This window comes from Solanum pennellii, chromosome 6 (genome assembly GCF_001406875.1).
Source record: "Solanum pennellii chromosome 6, SPENNV200".
Classification (NCBI taxonomy): Eukaryota; Viridiplantae; Streptophyta; class Magnoliopsida; order Solanales; family Solanaceae; genus Solanum; species Solanum pennellii.
Window position 1 is genome coordinate 48,754,562 of NC_028642.1, and position 20,232 is coordinate 48,774,793.

General features: G+C 31.5%; 2 protein-coding genes across 2 annotated transcripts; one reads left to right on the forward strand and one right to left on the reverse strand.

The window, feature by feature from the left end:
- Nucleotides 1-2,886: 2,886 nt before the first annotated feature.
- LOC107021757 (putative glycerol-3-phosphate transporter 4) lies at nt 2,887-8,058 on the reverse strand. Its single transcript, XM_015222466.2, has 3 exons — nt 6,688-8,058; nt 4,793-5,332; nt 2,887-3,428 (listed from the first exon to the last, which is right to left on the reverse strand). Exons 1-3 carry the CDS (start codon nt 7,721-7,723, stop codon nt 3,391-3,393), a joined length of 1,614 nt encoding a protein of 537 aa, XP_015077952.1. The 5' UTR covers nt 7,724-8,058; the 3' UTR covers nt 2,887-3,390.
- A 6,003-nt stretch (nt 8,059-14,061) lies between these two features.
- LOC107021467 lies at nt 14,062-18,476 on the forward strand. The gene is made up of 3 exons (XM_015222138.2): nt 14,062-14,351; nt 15,413-15,523; nt 17,748-18,476. The coding sequence occupies exons 1-3, from the start codon at nt 14,235-14,237 to the stop codon at nt 17,955-17,957; spliced, it is 438 nt and encodes a 145-aa protein (XP_015077624.1). The 5' UTR covers nt 14,062-14,234; the 3' UTR covers nt 17,958-18,476.
- Nucleotides 18,477-20,232: the final 1,756 nt, after the last annotated feature.

Below are 20,232 nucleotides of genomic sequence, written 5' to 3' on the forward strand. Positions count from 1 at the left end.
AATTGCGACGTGAAAAGACAAAGTGAAAGAAAAAAACATTCTGTAAAACATATGAAAATGCAATAGAGAATACACGCTGGTAAAGATCATTTATAGTCTACACCACAATGTTGAAGGTAAGGCAAATGAGCATCAATTTAGAATAGAAGTGCTACACTCCCAATCAATGCCACCATAGCCATGCTACTTCCATGCATAAAAGCACTTGATGGAGAAGTTATCCCTCCATCAGAAGGTCCAGGAGCAGGTCCCGATACGGGGCCTGGTCCCACAGGTGCAGGGGGAGAGACCGGCATGTCAGGTGCTGGTGATATGCTAGCAGATGGACCAGGGCTCATTGTTGGAGGAAATGCCACTGGTGCTGGTGGTGACATAACCGGAGGCTTGGTGATCATCGCGGGCCCAGGGGACGGGGCTACAATGCTGGAAGGTGGCATTGAGGGTGCTTGAGCAGCAGAGAGGGATACAAGTGTAAGGGTAAAAGAGAGCAATAACATGACATATGAAGGAGCCATGACTCTCTTTCACAGGAAACTCAAGAGAGGAAGTTTGTGTTCTGAGGTATTGCTTTTTGAGATATATATAAGTCTACTCTTATGACTTTTATTTGCAAAGTTATGGTTCATCACTCCTTTACTTATCTATTGTAAATGCATACAACTTATCAAAAGGGAATTGATTTTGATACACACGTTTGTATACATGATAACCTTCATGTACGGGCTAGTTTGTGTGCACCTCGACTAATTACACAGGATACTTATCATCTTCCAATAACAACACGTAACGCGTAATTTTGTCCACCAAAGCTAGAACAAATGAGAAGAAATCACCGAGTGCATTCATCTCTGTTGAAATTTGAACCTATTTATGATTCTCAACCTACTTCATTGATCACTAGGTCACACCCTTGATTCTACCTGAAATATAAATTATGGATTATCAATTTTTGTCGCTGAACACTTTAAGTAACCAAAAACTAGTAGATATTATCACTGACGTATAAAATATTAAAATTGCAAGACAAAAATTATGATTTGCCAGGAAAAAATGCTGCAAGGCTAAATTCCCAAATTCAAGTTATGTACACAAGGCATCAGTTTTAGATCTCCCAAATTACAAGGCATAATTTATATCTTGACACCTTCATGTACTTATTTTGTCTTGTGAAATTAAATCGTAGTCGAGGATAATTTTGCCCATAAACTTTCATTAAATGAAAAATAGGGACAAAAATAAAGGCCAACCTAAAATAGGGGCAATCCGTACAAGAACTTGAAATCGAACCTGACGTGAATCAAATATAAAAACAAGTTGACCAACACAAGTATTTTCTCAAACAACAATTGACATACAACTTCTCTCCAAACAAAACTTTTATTACAACACCAATCTGTGGGGTTTGAATGTGTCTTTGCATTTGCATATATTATTTGGCCCATAAATTTTAGTTAAATGAGAAGCCAGGACAAAGATTATAATCATCGCATAATTTTATCAATAATGCAACACCCATCTTTTTTTCGTGCTTGCACGTATTTTGAAATTGAACGAGTACTCAAAAGAACAGAGTGGGGCCGACCCCTTAAACCTCCCTCATATTTTTTGCCAACCAAGTCAAAGCTAAGTGCTAAAACACTTAAAAAGGGTCGTTTGGTACAAAAATGAATAATGTAGAGATTAGTAATGTAGGAATTAGCAATGCAGGGATGAGTAATGCAGAGATTATTTTTATCAAGTATTCGATTCATTGTTTCTTATCTAATTTTGTGTGATTTAAAAGTTTTAAAAAAAACTTTCCAATTATACTCTAGAGTTATTATGAGATTTTGTATTTCATGTAATTGAGTCAAAGTAGATAATTAAAGGAGAATATAATTTTTTTATAACATTTTTAACTAGTTAGGAGAATAAAATTTTTATTGTCATGTTCACTATTTTCTCACTTAAATTATTTGAAAGTAAATAATTGTCATCTTAATAAATTAGAGTTAATAATTCAAAAGGTCACACAACTATAATGATTATAGAGAAAATTTATCGAAAACTTTGTTTTATATCAATAAATTTTAAAAAACCCTTTATCCTAAAATAAAATAAAAATATAAAATAAATATAGAAAAATAAATTAAACTATTTTTATACTCAAGATGTGTGTGTATATATATAAACACACTCTTTTGTTTTAGACTACTTGTGTAATGTTTAATGAACTTTTATTAAGAGAAAATATTTTACTTATGAATTGTTCTTAAATTCATACATCAACATTAACATATTAGTCGGATTATAATGTTTTATATTAATAATAAATAGATTAAGTAATTCATATTTTAGAAACAAAAAATTATATCTAAATAATAAAATTTGTAAGCTAATTTATTTAAATAACTTTATTAATACAAATATAAAATATAAAATCAAAAAAATAAATAAAATATTAAAAAAATTTGAGGGATATTTTTGTCTTTACCTAGAATAGTCCCATGGTATTAGAGTTAATACCTCCAAATGGAAAGTATTAGTAATACATCACATAATACCATGTAGAATGTATTAACGAATCCATAGATTAGTAATACATAGACTCACATTCCTATCAAACACAGTATTAAATTATACCACATCTAATACATGGATTATTTCTTTTAATACAGACTACCAAACGACATTAATTCATGAGACTTAGATTGAGATTATTTGCAGCAGAACCAACTAGTAACAACATTTTTTCACCTCCTGTTACACAAAATGTGCTTCTTGATTCTGGAGAAAGAGAGCTTTAGTAGACTACAGAGGCGTTACGTCCAGAGAGACTTGACCATCAATTTTCGTAAAAACAATACTAATAACCAGTTCAATTAATGTAGTGTTAATCAAGACAGGTTTAAGAAGAAACAAAAAGGTGGTTTACACAGATTTTATTATGAGTAAGACTTTGTGAGGCGAAAACTTTAATAGACAGATAATATGGAACAAGTGGACTAATAAACAAAGGATATTCATGGGATGTGCTACTAAATCTAATATTCTAGCTTCGCTTTATTCTATCTACAACTCTGCTTCATGGGATAAAAAGAAAGGTAATATCAGCAGCAGCATAACTACCAGACACGTCTTGTTACACCTTTAAATATATCTCAGATAAAAGCAGTGATTTTCACAAGAGAAAAACCTCATGAGAGTAGCACCTTTGTTCATTTAGACATGTACCAAAAAACCATGTTCAAGGCATTAGTGGCGATTTTGATGACAGTAGCTTGTTTAGTCCCCACTGATGCCATTGGCTTTTTCGTACCTAAGATTTTGCTTCTGTTTTCACGGGAGAGGTAGCAGTTGTATCTGCCATCATTTCTTTATGTTTCTTGAGAAAACATGCACAACAAATCCTCATCTTCGCTCTCTTAGAAGGGGTTGAGATGCAGAATCTGCAAGATGAAGCAACTTTCTTAGATGACAATGGTTCATAATTTTGAAATTTACAAGCCAAACGTACATTGAGGAACAGATAAACAAGCTAAACTATCTTCTAAAAGGGAAACTAATATTTTGAAATAGTAACTCCTTACACGAATAAATCAATGGCTCACAAAATAATATCTCAGAATATATCAGAAAATTTCATTGACTCTTCTAATCATAAGGTCCGAAAATTTTAAGTAAAGCATTGACTCTTCAAATCATAAGGTCCCTCCATAACAAAGAAACAAAATCTTTTGCTGAAGTAAGATCATCCACTCGCATCAACCAGATTCTGATGCTCTTGACTGTGCAAGTATATTATGCATTTTAATTAAATCTTGGAGATATACCAAGTACACTACAAAAAGATATTACTATTTTCCCTTCCTTGGTTGCGTCCATGATACATATGGAGGATATTGTTTGATGCAAGATATTTTGCATAGCCCACTCAAAAAGATTATATAATAATCATAAACACCAATAAATAGAACTCAGAATAAACTACTGCTCTGCATCATGGTGTTGTTAAAATTTCCATTCTTCACTACAAAGGCTATACTCTATAGCGTAGTGCTGATCCAAACACACCAAAATTGCACAGAGATCTACAGCATGATTACGGCCTAATAAATTTGATAACTATTTCCAAACTCCAATAATTTTTATCATTTACTCCAGGATTATAAGCTAAGACCATGAATACTTGGGAACATGAAATTTTCTTGTACAGGATACAACTATAATATCTTGACTATAACTTTATCATACAAAATATTTTGACTTCTCTTTTACCTTTATCAAAAGTAATATCTATCTGCTTCCCCTTTACTTGACACAATAAAACACTGTTCCAGATAAATTATTGTCACCAGGCTTAAACAGGACATGAAGCAATATTCATCTGTTTGTTTCTTGGTATAAAGGTGTTGGGAAGACATTTAAACAAAATGCTTTTTCTCCAAAAGCCCAAAGGAGATTAAAAAAAGAAGGGGAGCAAAGTGCACCATGTATCTTTTCGATGTATTGAGTGAGCTAGATTAAAAAAGAAAATGTTTTGAATTCATTTCATCCACTGCTTCAATGCTAATGTTTTTAGCAAATGCTATGCATATGGTCTGACACAGCAACAAATTATGTACTTGTACTGGATTTGGAAAAGAGCAAGAAGAAATGAAGTAAGAAAATGTTACCTTTCCCAGAGGAAAAAGAGAGAAATGAAATAAGGAAATGTTACCTTTCTCAGAAAAAAAAAATGAAATAAGGATGAAGACAAGGTTTGAGCAAATACAAAATGAAAAACAGACACAGAAATGGAGACATATCTTACCTTCGCTATTGTGTTGCTCAAAGGCTAGGCGTTTAGAGAACTTCTCACTAAGTTCAGAAAGAACCAAACGAGATAGAAGAAGACCAGCACTAAGTGCACCAACAACAAGCATTATAAAAACTGCATCCCATCCTTTTGATGAAAGAAAACCCGTCAAAAGAGGACCTAAAGCAGCACCCATGGATCCAGTACCATCAATAATGGCAGTCACTGTTGCAAGTGCTCGTGAATCTCCTTTCAAAGAGCTGTGAGTACCCAAATCTGCTGATACTGCAGTTGTTATAAGCGCATAAGGCCCATTAACAAACAAGCCAGCAATCATCATGAGCAAAATGTTCATGAACCTTGACGTGCCTCCATATTTGCGATACAGAAGCATAGAAGGAATCGCTGCATACATGAAGCTGGCTGCCGTAGTAGCACGAGCATCAAGCTTGTCAGATAAATGTCCAGCTAGAATTCCACCAACTATACCTCCAACATCAAACAAAGCAGAGAGATTCCCAGCAGATTTCACTGAAACATACTCTCCCCCTATAGCTGCAAAGAGATCATCAAGAACCAAGATGAGCAACATGATCATGTCGTTACTTTGAAATTTTTTTTTAAAAAAAGGGAAGAATTCTGACAATGAATCTTCAAAGTAGAATGAACGTTGATACTAATAAGAAAAAATAACAATCAGTTTATATATATATATATATATATAAATTATTCTAGGTATTTTAAAGTTCATCAGGTACATTTAATATATTCACTACTTCTAAAAGATAAGGGGAGGTTGCAACAAAACGAGAACTGTTACTTTGTTGTAACATTTGACATCAAGCAAGTATATAACCAACAAATTTGTCAAACAAGCTTCTATCAAGAAGTGAATTATGAAGTTGAACTAGAAATAGTTTTGGAGGGGAACTACACTTTTGAGGTAGTATACCTGTGGATAAATATAGACTAACTGTTACATTTCTCAAAAAAAAAAAAAAGAAGTTGAACTAGAAACACTACCTTGCCAGTGATACTCCAGGGAACTTAAAGAAACCTAGCTCTGAAATTACTTGTAAAGAATGCAGTTTGCTCAGGCACAGTCTTCCGAAATTATAAGACATTCACCTCGTCTTACTTAAACTAATGAACCCTCAAACTAACATCTGCATAATTGGAAGTTTAAACAGACTCAGATAGCGCCTACTAATTATTTTTAAACATGTATTAGTCCTGTTTCTCACTTAAGGTGGTCTGTTTAGAAGCCATTGTGTTCTAAATGTAGTAGAGTCGTTTGCTACCAAATAGAAAAACAGAATCAGTAGCCCGATTTGCCATTAGGAGCAGAGACTACAGTGCAACTCCAACACCGTATCAGCTACATGCTCCTTAATCAGATGGAACGGGTATTTACCACTCAGGAAGAGTCAGAGTTAGCAGCAACAACTACAGGTTTAATAGAAATGCAGATTTGAACACTTCTCTCTCTCTCACTTTTTTTTTTAACTTCTTTCCTATTTCAACCCTCAAAAGCTCCAGAATCAAAATTTCCTACTTTATCAGCAACGGACACTCCTAAGTACCTCATATAAACAAAGATTATAACAGATGAACCTGAAAGGGAAAAAGTACTCCCTCCGTGTCCACTGTACTATAAATAGATGTCTATTTTTACTTATATAATTTGAAAAACCAAAGGATATTTTTAACTTACCCTTATTATTAACTAGTCATTTCCAAAACATACTGTGCCAAGTCAAAGATGGACAATGAAAAATGAACTGAGGGAGTAACAGTCATGAAAACTAACTTCAAAACCGATTTGGATAGTCTCACCAATTTGTGGCAGAAGCATATCACACACAAAGCACAAGTACAGCAAAACGATTCATATATTTAAGCAGTTATACCTGTTTGACTAAGGTAAAATGGCAACCAGTACAAAAATGTGTATGCCACCAACTTTGAGAAGAAAAGGCACAGTGCAAATGGAATCACTCCTGGTATGAGACAAGCATCACAAAGACCAACACTTGTCCTATTCGAACCAACCCGAGGGACATTAAACTGTGCATTTACAGCCATATTTTCTTTCACTGTCTGAGCTTCTTCATCGTTATTCTTGGACGGATCATCGACATACGGCTGATTAGGACAAGGAAACCCAACATCTTCTGGATATGCAGGCAATAACAAGTACACCATTATCCCCGCTAAAAATATAAATGCTCCTGGAACAATAAAAGACCAACCCCATCCATATTCTAAAACAGCAGCAGCCATAAGAGATCCACTAATATTCCCAACAGAGGTATGAGCATTCCAAACACCCATAATCAATCCCCTTTTCCTTTTACCAAACCAATTTCCAATAACAGCAACAACAGAAGGCCACCCAGTAGCTTGAAACAACCCAGCAACCATTTGCATAACCAAGTAAAACCAAAAAGCATGTATATTCCAAAAATAACCCATCCCAAATAACCCTACAAAAATACCACTTCCAATCATCCCAGTAGCCAAAAACAGCCTTAAATCCAATGAATCCCCTAAATGTCCAGCTACATACATTCCCATAGAATAACACGCTAGAAACGCAACATCAATTTCCCCCAATTTCGACGTTCCATCCTCTCCATTAAATGGTTCCCAACCTTTCTTTTTTGATTTACCCAAATCAATAGAACCCAAAAATTCCCTCTTTACGAAAAGCGGACCAATAGGCCATGGATTTGTAACCGTTTCGTTAAGAAACGGGTGTGGATGTAAAACACTCTTCACAATACTACTAGGTTTTCTCGAAGCATGGTAAGATGTATAAGCTATGAATGTGATCAACAAAACTACATATTTATACGTTTTTAAACTCCAATCTTTCCTTCTAATGCTTCTAATCAGCAAAATCCCAGGTGGGTTTGCATTCATTGTTTCATTATTCTCTGCCATTCTCCAAAAAAAAAAAACTAGGAAAAAAATCAACGAAAATTTCCAATTTTCTGAACTGATAATTTTTTTTTTAATTTTTTTAAATTTTTTTGGCGAAAGAAAGATCTGTAAGTGATATTAGGAAATTTACTGAAAAGTTCAGATTGGGGAGTTCACCCGCAAATCCTCCAATTGTGTGTGAGAGAGCTTTGTTAGAGAAAACGGAGGGTGGCCGGAGAGAGAGAGAGAGAGTGATGACGTGAAGGAAGAGAATAGTTACGTGGCCGTTTTACAAGGATTTGAAATTCTGTCCAGGCGCCACGCCGATCAGGTAGGGGCACCCGAAAGAAGACTTCTTAATACTATCCGTGTTGAAGCCAACTATATTAAAAAGAATGGGGAAAATCGATAAGTATTCTCTCAATTTCAGACAAATATTTATACTATATTAAAATTTTATTATTTTTAAATTTATTTTATGAATAATTTTTTATTTTTTTATATGTTGAACTCATAAGATAGTGTCAGGTAAGTTAAAAGGACAGAAAATTATTTATAAAATAAATTTAAAAGGTAATAAAACCTTAGTATATTATAAGTATGTTTCTAGAATTTTGGACATAAGATAAAAGAGTACTTGTGCATTACCAGAAGAGAATAACAAAAAGTTCCATAAATTAGGTTTATGTCTAATTTATATTTCAAAAGCTAGCTGAAAAGGAAAAGAATTATTCAAATCTTATAAAGAGTCTACTCATCTCATTAATTTTTATCAATTTTCAACAAACTATTTAAATTTTTATTAATATTATATTTTTAATTTTTAATATACATAAAATATTTAAATTTATATAAAATGGAACCATAAATGTATTTATCATGGGTTTATATGATACTTTTGTATCTTAAAGTGTATGTATGTCTATGTTATTTAATTTTACATAAATTTTAAATATTAAAGCTCAATTATTTTCATTCCTGCTAGATAGAGCCGTCAATATGGGCTAAGCCCGTTGGGCCGGCCTGGCCTAATCCGGGATTTAATAGGGCTGGGCTAAGATTTTTGGAGCCCATTTAAGAATAGGGCTTTTTAGCCTGACCTGAATAAGCCTGCTCATTTGGGGGGCTTGAGAAATATTGGTAGGGCCGGCCCGTGGGCCAATAAAAATTAATTTAAAAATATAATATAATATTAAAATTTAAAAATAAAGAGAGTCCAAAATCAAAATAATTAGGTTAATATTTCTATTTAGATATTTATACTTTAAGTTGAAAAAAAAACTTAATAAATATTAAGGAAAATGCACAAGTACCCCCTAGACTATGACCAAAATTCCAGAGACACGCCTTAACTAAACTAAGGTCCCATTACCCCTGACCTTTTTTTTTTGTAATTTTATACACCTTTTGTCTTATGTGGCACTCTATATGACTCCACGCAATTGAGGCGCGTCAAAAATATTTGAATGCCACGTAAGCCAAAGAGGTACATAAAATTACAAAAAAAAAAAGTTCAGGGGGTAATACGACCTTAGTAAGGTCTGTCTTTGGGATTTCAGTCATAGTCTAGGGGGTACTTGTGCATTTTCCCTAAATATTATAAAGATAATTTTATTTGTGAATTTGATAACAAGTAGTGACAAGGTCTCATTTGTTTCCATTAAGATTAAGACGTTTGAATTTGAATACACATTTAAATATTAAGATGTGCATTAAGATCTAGATGTGTAAATCTGAACAAACATCTTAATATTAAAATATTGTCTCTGATTCTGAACACTAAATTAGTAAAATAGTTTTTTTTTCATATAAAGTAATATTTTGAACATTTTTACCGTAATAAGATAATATGATTTATTTAAAAACTCAACATCAAGTTACATCATTAATATGACTATTTTTTGCACTCAAATACTTTGAGAATCTAATATAATGCAATTTAAAATAGTTTATATAGAGTAGTAAATATATAGTTTAGAAAAATATTTTATTTTATTATAGAAAATTTTTATTGTTATCGATCAAATAATTAATACTTTCTTATTTTTTAAAATCGTGCTAAATATTATATCATGTGAGTGCTTATCAATTCAAATATATTTATTAATTTAGAAAGTAAAAGAAGTATATTAAGTTAATATGAATAAAGGAAATTATAATGGCAAGCATGTAAATAATATTAATTAAATAAGAAAACAATTTTTATGAGTTGTCGTGATTTAGTTGAATTAAGATAAAAGTCTTATTTTTAAGTCTGAATAGTGTTAAGGGTGTGTTACAGATCTGATTTATTCAGATATATCCACACCCATTAAGAGGCTTATAAGAAAATAAAACAAACGAACTTAATAAATTGAATCTGAATAATTAAGATCCAGTTCTTAAAAACAAACACACTTAATAAGAAATATCTGAATGATTAAGATTCAAACCCCATTAAGTGCAAACAAATGAGGCCTAACATAATGTTATATTGTTTTATCGATATTTATGATAATATTTTTAAATTATAATTTATAATTTAATTTAATAATTATAAAAAAATATAATTTTTTAAAAAGTGGGCTGGCCCGGCAAGCCTGTAGCCCACGTACTTGTGGGCTGGGCCGATCATTTTCTGGCCCACACAAAAAATGGGCTAGCCCAGCCTGGCCCGTAAAATGTCAAAGCCTGTACAGGTTAGCCCGGATGGGGTGGGCTAGCCCATATTGACAGCTCTACTGCTAGATAAGATCCTTTCGCGAATATTTCCTAAGTAGAATTTTTGGCTTGAATAATCTCTATACTTTATCTTTGTTTACTTTACACTAGATTGTTTGATTAAAATATTTTTTTAATCATATTTTGAAAATTTATACTATTATTAATAATACCAATAAAGATATATGTTAAAAAAGTTTTTCATAATCTATACTCTTCGATCATATTAGTTTATTACTGACTTTTTATATTTTAGAAAAACTACGAAATAAAAGGTTACTTTTACTGCATCATTTTTTGAATATATTAAATATAATATTTTAAAATATAATAAAGAAACAATTATTATGAATATAAGAGTAAATTAGAAAAAATTTTGATTTAATAAAATATATAAATGGTGTTGAATATCTCAAGTAGTTATCAAATACATTATCTTGAAAATATAATTAAAAAATAAAAATAGATGAAGATGATTAAATATTTTAAAATAGTATATAATTGGGAGGAACGGAATAGTTAAAATGAGTTTCTCCTACGTCTTCATAAGCATGGCACGTCTAAGGCGGCGGTGTTTGGATGTTTTTGTGCTTTTAAAGTCCCAAGAATTGAATTATTGATAGAATGTTGTGGTTTTCTATGAGTTTGTTTGTTACTCCTATCTCAGACAGAAATTTATGCAGCTTTCATAGTATTATTTAATTATTATTTTTAGAGATAATGCATAAGTATTGAAGGCGAATTTAGAATTTGGAGATAGCGGGTGTCATATTGTTAGATTAATTAATGATAAAATTATTACTCATTAAGTTTCAATCATTTGTAATGGTGTTCACATCAATTTTTCATATGTGAAATACAGTTTCAAATTCAAGCTTCTAGCATTTTTATTTTTCAAAAGAAACGAAAAATGCATTAAAAATGAGCTATCAGAGAATCAAATTTGCAACCCAGAAGCCAAAAAATAGATACTTAACCACGGACACCACGGGCCTACTGTGTCTGGAGATGGCAAATTTATTATTCATAAGCTTTTTGTGCATATATATATATATATATAAAATTTCAATCGAGATCACTGGATGTCGTGGCACACCCATCTTGATACATAGATTCGCCCCTGCCTGATATGTACCCACTCAATCTACGCTCGAAATCTCAGACACACACTTATACTATACTAAAGTCCTATTAACTAATAAATTTCTACCCTTTTTCGATCTACGTGATATTATTTCGTGGGTCCAATATTGGTTGACTTTTTTTTTCAAACTAGTGTCACATGGGTCGAAAAGGGCTAAAAATTTATTTATAAAATAAGTTAAGGGGGATAATAGGACATTAATATAGTATAAGCGTGTATTTAAAATTTTAGACATATTGCATTTTCCCTTATTTTTATCTATCCACCATATTTTTCTATGTTCATCTTTTAAATATATTAAATTTAATGACTTTCAAAATATATTAGACAGTCCCTCCATTTAACTTAAGGTATATTTACCCCTTTCATCTATTAATCAAGCAATTATAAATTATGATAAATATTTGTACCAATCATGAAATGACAAGTATAACTTGTTTTGGCAAAACTTTTGGGAGAGCAAAAGTGCATATATCTTCAATGAATAACAAGAGTTATTTTTCAATAATAATAAAAAGTAAGTTAGAATCAATTTTAAAAGGCTTTAACAAATTATAAGGTCGTTTGGATATGAATAGGGCTGCATCCTAATTATCAATTTACTGTGAAATCTTTCGGATCTCTATTTAGAAATTCAGTGATACGTCATAAATAAGGAAATAAATTAGCAGGTTTTTTCACAAAGAAAAGAAGCATAAATTTTCTGGCGAAAGTTAGTCACCTTATGATTTGAATCAGTTGTTAAAATTTAAAATTTTGTTTGAGTATGCATTTCAATTTCTTTAGTTGTATCTATTTATTTTCATAAATACAAAAATTCTACAATTTGCAAAAACTGTTAAAATCTTTTCATTTCTCAAATAATAATAAACGAGCAAATCATAAATAAGGTATAAAATATTTAAAACACTATATTACTTATTAATAAATCGTATATTTGATTTTTTTATAAATAATAAATATTTTTCAATTACATATTGTTTTGACATTCTTTAATATATAATTCTTCCTCGTGATATGCATAATTTATGTCCTTAATAATTAAATAAATCAAAATTTTATCATGAATGCACTTTTAAAGAAACGTCATAGCGAAAATCAAATGTCTGTTATAGTTTTTTATTACAAAATATAAATTTATAGATTAATTTTATATTTGCAAATTATAAAATCATAATTAAGACCCAACTTTTTGATAATTTGAGATTGAAATTAGAGTCCGTTTGGATGGATTTAAAAAAATAGTTTTTAAAAAGTATTTTTGTAAGTGTTGGAATTTATTTTTAAAATAAGTAGTTATGTGTTTGGACAAAAGTGCTGAAGTTAAAAAAAAGTTGATAATGTGTTTGGCAAATGTAAACACTTTTGTAATCAAAATGTCTAAAATATCCTTAAAAGTTGTTAACACGGTAAAAGTTGATTAATTTAAAGTTTTTATACTTAAAAAAATGATACAAAATTAATTTATATTTTACATCCACATGTAATTATATTTTGCTATCATTCACATATTTCTTTATTATTACAACTTGTTTATAAATAATAATTATTATAATAATGACAATATATAATAACAATAATAATAAAATAATTAATAATAATAATAATAAAAAATAAAATATTAATAATAATAATTATATATAATAATAATAATAGTTATTATAATAATTATAATAACAATAATATTGATAATATAATGATAATATTAATATATAATAAATAATAATAATAATAATAATATATAAACGTAATAAATAACAATAATAATAAAATATAATAATAATAATATATAATGATATATAATATACTAATAATAATAAAGAATAATAAAATAATAATAATAATAATTAAAACATAATAAAATATTAATACTAATAATTATTATTGTAATAATAATAATAATAAAATAATAATAAATAATAATAAAAATAATAATAAAATGATAAATAATAATAATAATAATAATAATAATAATAATAAATAATAACAATAATAATAATAAATAATAACAATAATAATAAAAATAAAAGAATTAAGGGTAAAAATGTAATAAACACGGTCAACATAAAATGAATTTTAAGTTGAAAAAAAAAAACCCTAACCTAACTTTTAACTTTTGGCTTAAAATGAGTCATTTTTGACTTAAAATAAATTACTATATTTATCAAACACTCTAATAAATCAAAAATTGACTTTTAAGTCGATTTGACCAGTTTTTAAGCCCATCTAAACATATCCTTAAACTTGAAATTTTAGATAATTTCATATACACAGGTCAATTTCAAATTAAAAGTTGAAATTAAGCTCCATTCTCTAAAAATATTTTTAAAATTAATTAATCATATACAAATTACTTACCAATGCAAAAACATTAAATTTGAAAAAAATATTGTCAAAATAAATTTTAAAAGTACGACCAACGAAAATAGCAGTAAACTGCATATGCAAAAATTAAAATTTAAATATATTTGTTTTTTTTCTCATTTTTTAAAATAATATTCTCACGTTACTGCTAAAAAAAAAATGAAAAAAACAAAAGTATTTTCACCAAATACATAGAAAATAAAGGGAACAATTTCTTCAGCTTCAGTTTCAGCTTGATGATGAATCTTCAATGGTAAAATAAGAAAGGTGCTGATCATTTCATGTTTCGAGTGATTTTGGGAAATTGAATCTTGATTACCTAAGATGAAGAAGCTTATAGAATTTGGGAAGAAAGCAATGTTCTATATTAGGGTTCTTTCAGGCTACGAAGAGCGTAGAATCCGATCTTATCGATTACAGATGCAACAACGTCTTCAACAGGTCATTCAATCAATTTTCATTTCACTTTCTTAATTGTTAAATCTGATTCTATGGTTATCATTGTATCCAGATTAGTTATTACTGGAATGAAGTGCGGATTTAGATATTAAAGGAAATTGAATTAAATCAAGGCCTAGTTAACTATTTGCTGTATTTTTTTCTTATTAATCCAAAATATAGTCGACTGGGACAGTTGACTGTTGAGTTGGATTAGAAAACAAAACTAAATTTGGAAGGCCTCTGCTATTTGTTGCATAATATGGTTAATTAACGCCTAGGATGTGATTTTGCCTGTAGTAATAAGTTGTAAACACGGACTAACTTTGTTTGATGTGATATATCCAACTCAAATCATCAATGGAACGATGGTACACTTTTGGATTCATTTTTGTGCTGTACATAGAGTTGTGTGGTGTGTATAGTGCATCTATTTGTATTCATATGCAAATTGAATGTTTTAGCTTCTAAATAGCTAGTAAACATACTTTCGACTTCTGGGTTGTGGAGTGAAATGTTGAGGCAAATAATGTGTTGTAGCATTCCAGATAGCAAAAAGATTATGCAAATATCTTTTAGGTGGGGTTACAGCTTCACAAGCTTCATTTTCCATTAAGTATCTAGGTTCTTTTAATGAGGGGTCTCTTCCAAATTCTGCATGAAAGCAGTTTTCTAGTGAGATGATCTGCTGGTTATTGAAATGTCAAAGAATTTGATAAACTTTGAGTGAACTAATATATGCAAATGCAGAGTCCAAAATGTAGAAGAATTGCTGTAGATGCCTGTGGCTATAAACTGGTTTGCCCCTTCATGATACCTTGGGTTTGGATTCTCTTTGCTAACATGCTGTACTTCTCCCTTCCTGCTAATATTAACTGTCCATGTGCACGTAGCATGGAACTTAGATGATTTCTTGGGTATACAATTAGTAAAGGGAGACCCCGAAGAAAGTTAGCTGATCAAAAGTGTAAAAGTGTTGGTGGTAGATTTTTATTAAGTTGTTTTCTTCGGTTCGACACTCTTATCATTTTGTCTCTCTCTCTTCGTATGTAATGTCTGAACAGGCGGAGGAGAGGAAGGTAGCAATAAGGAAGCTTCCTGAACAAATGATTTTGTCAGAAGTTAGGCGCATGGTGGAAGAGATGCAAGCTTTGAATAAAAAGCTAGAGGAAACCGTGAGTTCACAATTTTCTTGAATTTTACCTGTTGTTTACTTTCTTGCACTTAACACGTCTGTTCTGTTCGTGTGTAATTCAGAAGCATGCTGATGGCTTAGCTTGGTGGCCCTAATTTAGTTCTTTAATATTGTTCTGCTTTCCTGGGTATTGCTGTGTATAATTTGCAAAAGAGGTAGTGTTAGGTCATTCTTGAAGTCTCGAAGACAATTTCGGATCTATTCCACAATACTATAAAGGGTATCCACGTGAGCAGTGGGCATATTTTCCTGCATCCATGCTTACTATATCTTAGTATGCATTTGTTTTTAGAGTGTTTTCAGAAAAGAAGCTTAATGCTTCTTGAAAACTAGCTAGAGCATAGAATTTGCAGCTGAGAAGATCCGACTTATGTACTCACAATCACCCTCCATTATCTCATCGAAAGACTCTGAGACCTTGTTTTGTCTGTGCTCCAAATAGATACTAGTCATGAGCTGCCAATAGGCATTCAGTTAGTTTGAAAGATGTAAAAGATATGGAGCCTCGGGACTTGGAATGTCTTTTGTCATGGGTCCTTAAAAGTTAGAGACATATTTGAGCAAGAAATAGTGCTTTCTAAGGTGCTCAAAAATTAGTTTTTGGAATTGGTAGTTGGTGTAACAATTAGAAACTTATTGAGGAAAAAGAATTTAGTGGAAGAACTATCCTAAAAATTAACAGAACATTAGCACTGAAGGGTGTCTGGTCAATAAAGTAGAATGAAAATCATGGAATATCAAGGTTCAGATCCCAGCTCGGTAAATAAAAGGATGGTGGTATCTTCTCATCTACCTAAGCCTTGGTGGGCTTAGTTATTCGGTACCTGTAGTAGCAGATACCCGATGAAATAAGTCAAGGTGGGTGCAAGCTGGTGTGGATACCGCCATTATCACAAAAAGGGGACAGAAACATGTGAAAGAATCTTACGTAATAAATTAATGTAACACTGCTTCCATATCTTTTGGTCTTCAGTGTAGCCAACTTCCAACAAATAAATCCCTTTTCTTATCTTTCACTCCTCCAGATATTAGTCTTTTCAGAGTCTAGATTTCTCGCATCCCTTTCTACCTGGCACAGACAGAAGCAGCTTGAATGAATTTCGCAAAATAGAAATATTCTACTTTCAGAGCACAAAGTTGGTTTCAAAACATTGTTTTCTAGGACCACAGAACTCCATTTTAAAGGCTAAACTTGTACCCCCAGCTCTAGAGGAGAATATAGAAGAGAGTGGAATGCAATTTTTGAATAAGCCAACTGGCTGAGGCACTAAACATTTTTTTCTTTGCTTAAGCTTAATTTGGCTCAATTTCAGGTGTGAACCTAGACTAACCTGTTGCTTTTTTGGCCACATTTAAATTTTTTACATAGTTTCTGAGAACTCTTGGGTCTTGAGAGAATATACCATTCCACTTCTGCACATCATATAACCTGACTTACCCCCACCTCCCCTCCTAAAAAAAAAGAAAAAGAAAAGGGAATTCGTAGATAACCTAATATTGAGCTTGCATCATTCAAACCTTGGATTTTGAATGAAAACCTGATATGTTAGTCCCAACTTTTTATTCTTAATGGCTGAAAATCCTGATTTAGAGGGAAACCTCTGCACAGATGTATTCATTTGAATGAATAGTTCTTTTTGAGTATATTGAATTTGAGAAAGTGTTGGTATTTGGCACTCCTTTCAAGCCAAGCATCTTGAACCATGTTGATCGATGTCCTTGATAGGTCTAAGCTGCTTTTTACACAATTGTACAGTTAAACCTTCAAGCCCTTCATTATTGATATCTTGCTTATACTATTTGGCTATCTCTGGTAATTGTCACGCTTGGACTTTACCACGTGCTGCTTCATCAATGTCACCATTTATTTCAACTTGGTGCTCCAGTGACTTCCTATGGTTTTGTTTGACCTTTAATTTGATGATTTACATATTTTGATTTTCCATTGTACCCAACAGTGTTCTCGTTTACTCTGTTTCTCTCCGTATATTTTTTTACAGGCTGGCTTTACATAATTTTAACATCTCTTCGTTCACTTATTGTATTGTGACGTCAAGGTATCAGGAACTTAATACGTAGTAGGGTAGTAGAGTTGCCTTTAGAGTCCACTCTATTACTTTGCTGATGTTATATTCCACTCCTGGTACTTTGCTGATCTTCTGGCTTGGACTCATTGCTCGAAAAAAATTGGTGAATGCTTTCAGGAGGCTGCTGTTGATGACTATTTCAAGCCAATAAACATGGAAGCAGAAAAAATAGTGAAAATGCAGCTTGAAGGAGAGGAGAATAGAACTAAGGATATGATGAATATCCTGCAGAAACAAGCTTTTCTTGAGAGACTTCAGGCGGAAAAACTAATAAGTGCAGAAACTGTGGGCAAGAATAAACATGACCAAGATAAAGCATCTACATAGATTCCACCAGAAGTAAAAGTTGATTTTGTAGAGGTATGAAATTGTTCGTGATATTGAAACTATACGAATTCATATAGTTTTGCTTCTAAGATATGGTTGGTTTTGGCGATCTGAGTGAGAAAAGATGATCCGTCCGGCTGTCCCTTTCAGAGCATCTGATAAATTTGGAACGAGTAGAGGCCAGAATCTACTTCTGTTTATTTCTATACACATGCTAGTCATATTTCCTGTTGTAGATTATACATTGTCCCAATGGGATTTTTCGTTTCGTTCCCAGCATAAAGTTGTTCGTTGTTCCAGTAATTACGTTCAGCTTCAGCTCTATAACCGATTATTTTTCTCACTGAAAACAGAAGAAAATGTTTAAAACTAACACAAGAGGGACAAACTTGTCCATATGTCTTGTTGTAATATAGAAATTTGTGATGAAGGATCTTTCTTGGTATCGGAGTCTCAAACTCATGAGGAAATAACTTAATTCTCATTATGTAAAGATCAACTATTGCTTATTGTGTTCAATTTTAAGATAGATCACATATGTTTCTTGTTCTATGCCTCCAAAATATTTTTACTTTTTTTTATCCCACTACTGAAAGTATTGTTACCTACTATTGCAAGATAAATTAAACTAATCAACATCACGTCATCACAAGAATATTTAGTACTTTCTTCTTCTTTTTTGCAGCATAGTTACATTGCTAGTATTGAATTACCACATTAAAGATTGTGTTAATAATACATCCTTTGAATCCCAAACAAGAGGTCACCAACAAAAATGCAGACATATCAAGATTCAGAATTCCCTCAGTTCTGAGATTTAACAGCATCGATGAAGGGGCCGTTAAATCATGTATAAATGCCCAAATAACTCCTCAAACAAAGTCTCATACCTTTTAGTACTAATAGGAGGTGTTGGAGAAGTTAACACCCTCCCCATTGTATGTGTAATAAACTGTGAATCTGCAGGAGGCTTATCATACATCCTTCTTTCTCAAATATATATATCAAGAAACTTGTCAACCCTTGCTGTTCTTGATCTCCATTCACCAATTCGAACACAAAGGCCAAACATTTCCAACTATCCTTACCACTTTCAGGTCCAAACATGAGATGAGCACAAAGAATATCAAAATGGACAGCCAAAACTTGAAGAAAAATATTCTTTTACTGATAAAACATCAACAAACAATGTGTTCCTCTTCAGCCTTTGAATTCGTAGTGACCTATGAACAGAGTTCAGTTGAAATTATTGAAATACAAAGGAAAGAAAACATCAAGGTGTTGCTCACAAAGATCACGTGGATCTTGGAAAAGAAACCCCTAAAGAATTAGCAATAATGGGAATAATCTATTCTTGAATAGCAAACACAACATGACCTTGACGAATAAAGACTTCTGCAAGAAATTGACCAAAGTTACCAAGAACCACTATGACAATTCACACTCAAAAAGCTAGCTCAAAGGGAGGAGGATTGCCCAAGCATTATAAGGAGTCCACCCATCTCATTAATCACCGATGTGGAACTTTTGTCTTTTAACAGGTGACAAATAAATAGTGGATTTTGGTCAATTTCTTGCAAAAGCCATTGTTCGTTCAAGATCCTATTGTGTTGGCTCATTCAAGAACAAACTATTCTCATACTACTAATTATTTAGGGGTTTCTTTTTTTCCAAGATCCACATGATCTTTGTAAGCAACACCCTCAACTTCAATAATTTCAACTGAACCTATTCTTAGGTCACTACCAATTCAAAGACCGAAGATGAATATGTTGATGTTTTATGAGTAAAACAAAGAATATTCTTCAATAGTATTTTTTTTCTACTTCCATGCCAAATATAATAGAAATGAAAATTTTATTTTAAAAAAAATCTTGCTACAGCAGAAAATGAGAAATAGAAGAAGGTAGATATTAAAGATAGCTATAGCTACCCCAATATATATACATAATTTTACATGCTTAGTTTTTTTACTTATAAAATTTTATTATTACTGGATGACACTGTCCCGTGAACGGTCCGTTGTCACTGGGCATTTGTTTAGGTTGTTATTAGGTATTGCTTCATAATGTATTTGTATGTTAAAAAAATATATGAAGTTGTATGTCAAAATTATTGTATACATTTATATTAAATTAATTATTGTTTAATGATCATATTTCATCCTACTTTTTTTTAATAGATTTATCAATCGATATATGAATGTGTGAAATGATATAATGACAAAAGAACGATACAATCTGTGAGTCTCAACACGTGATTTGGTATAAAACTT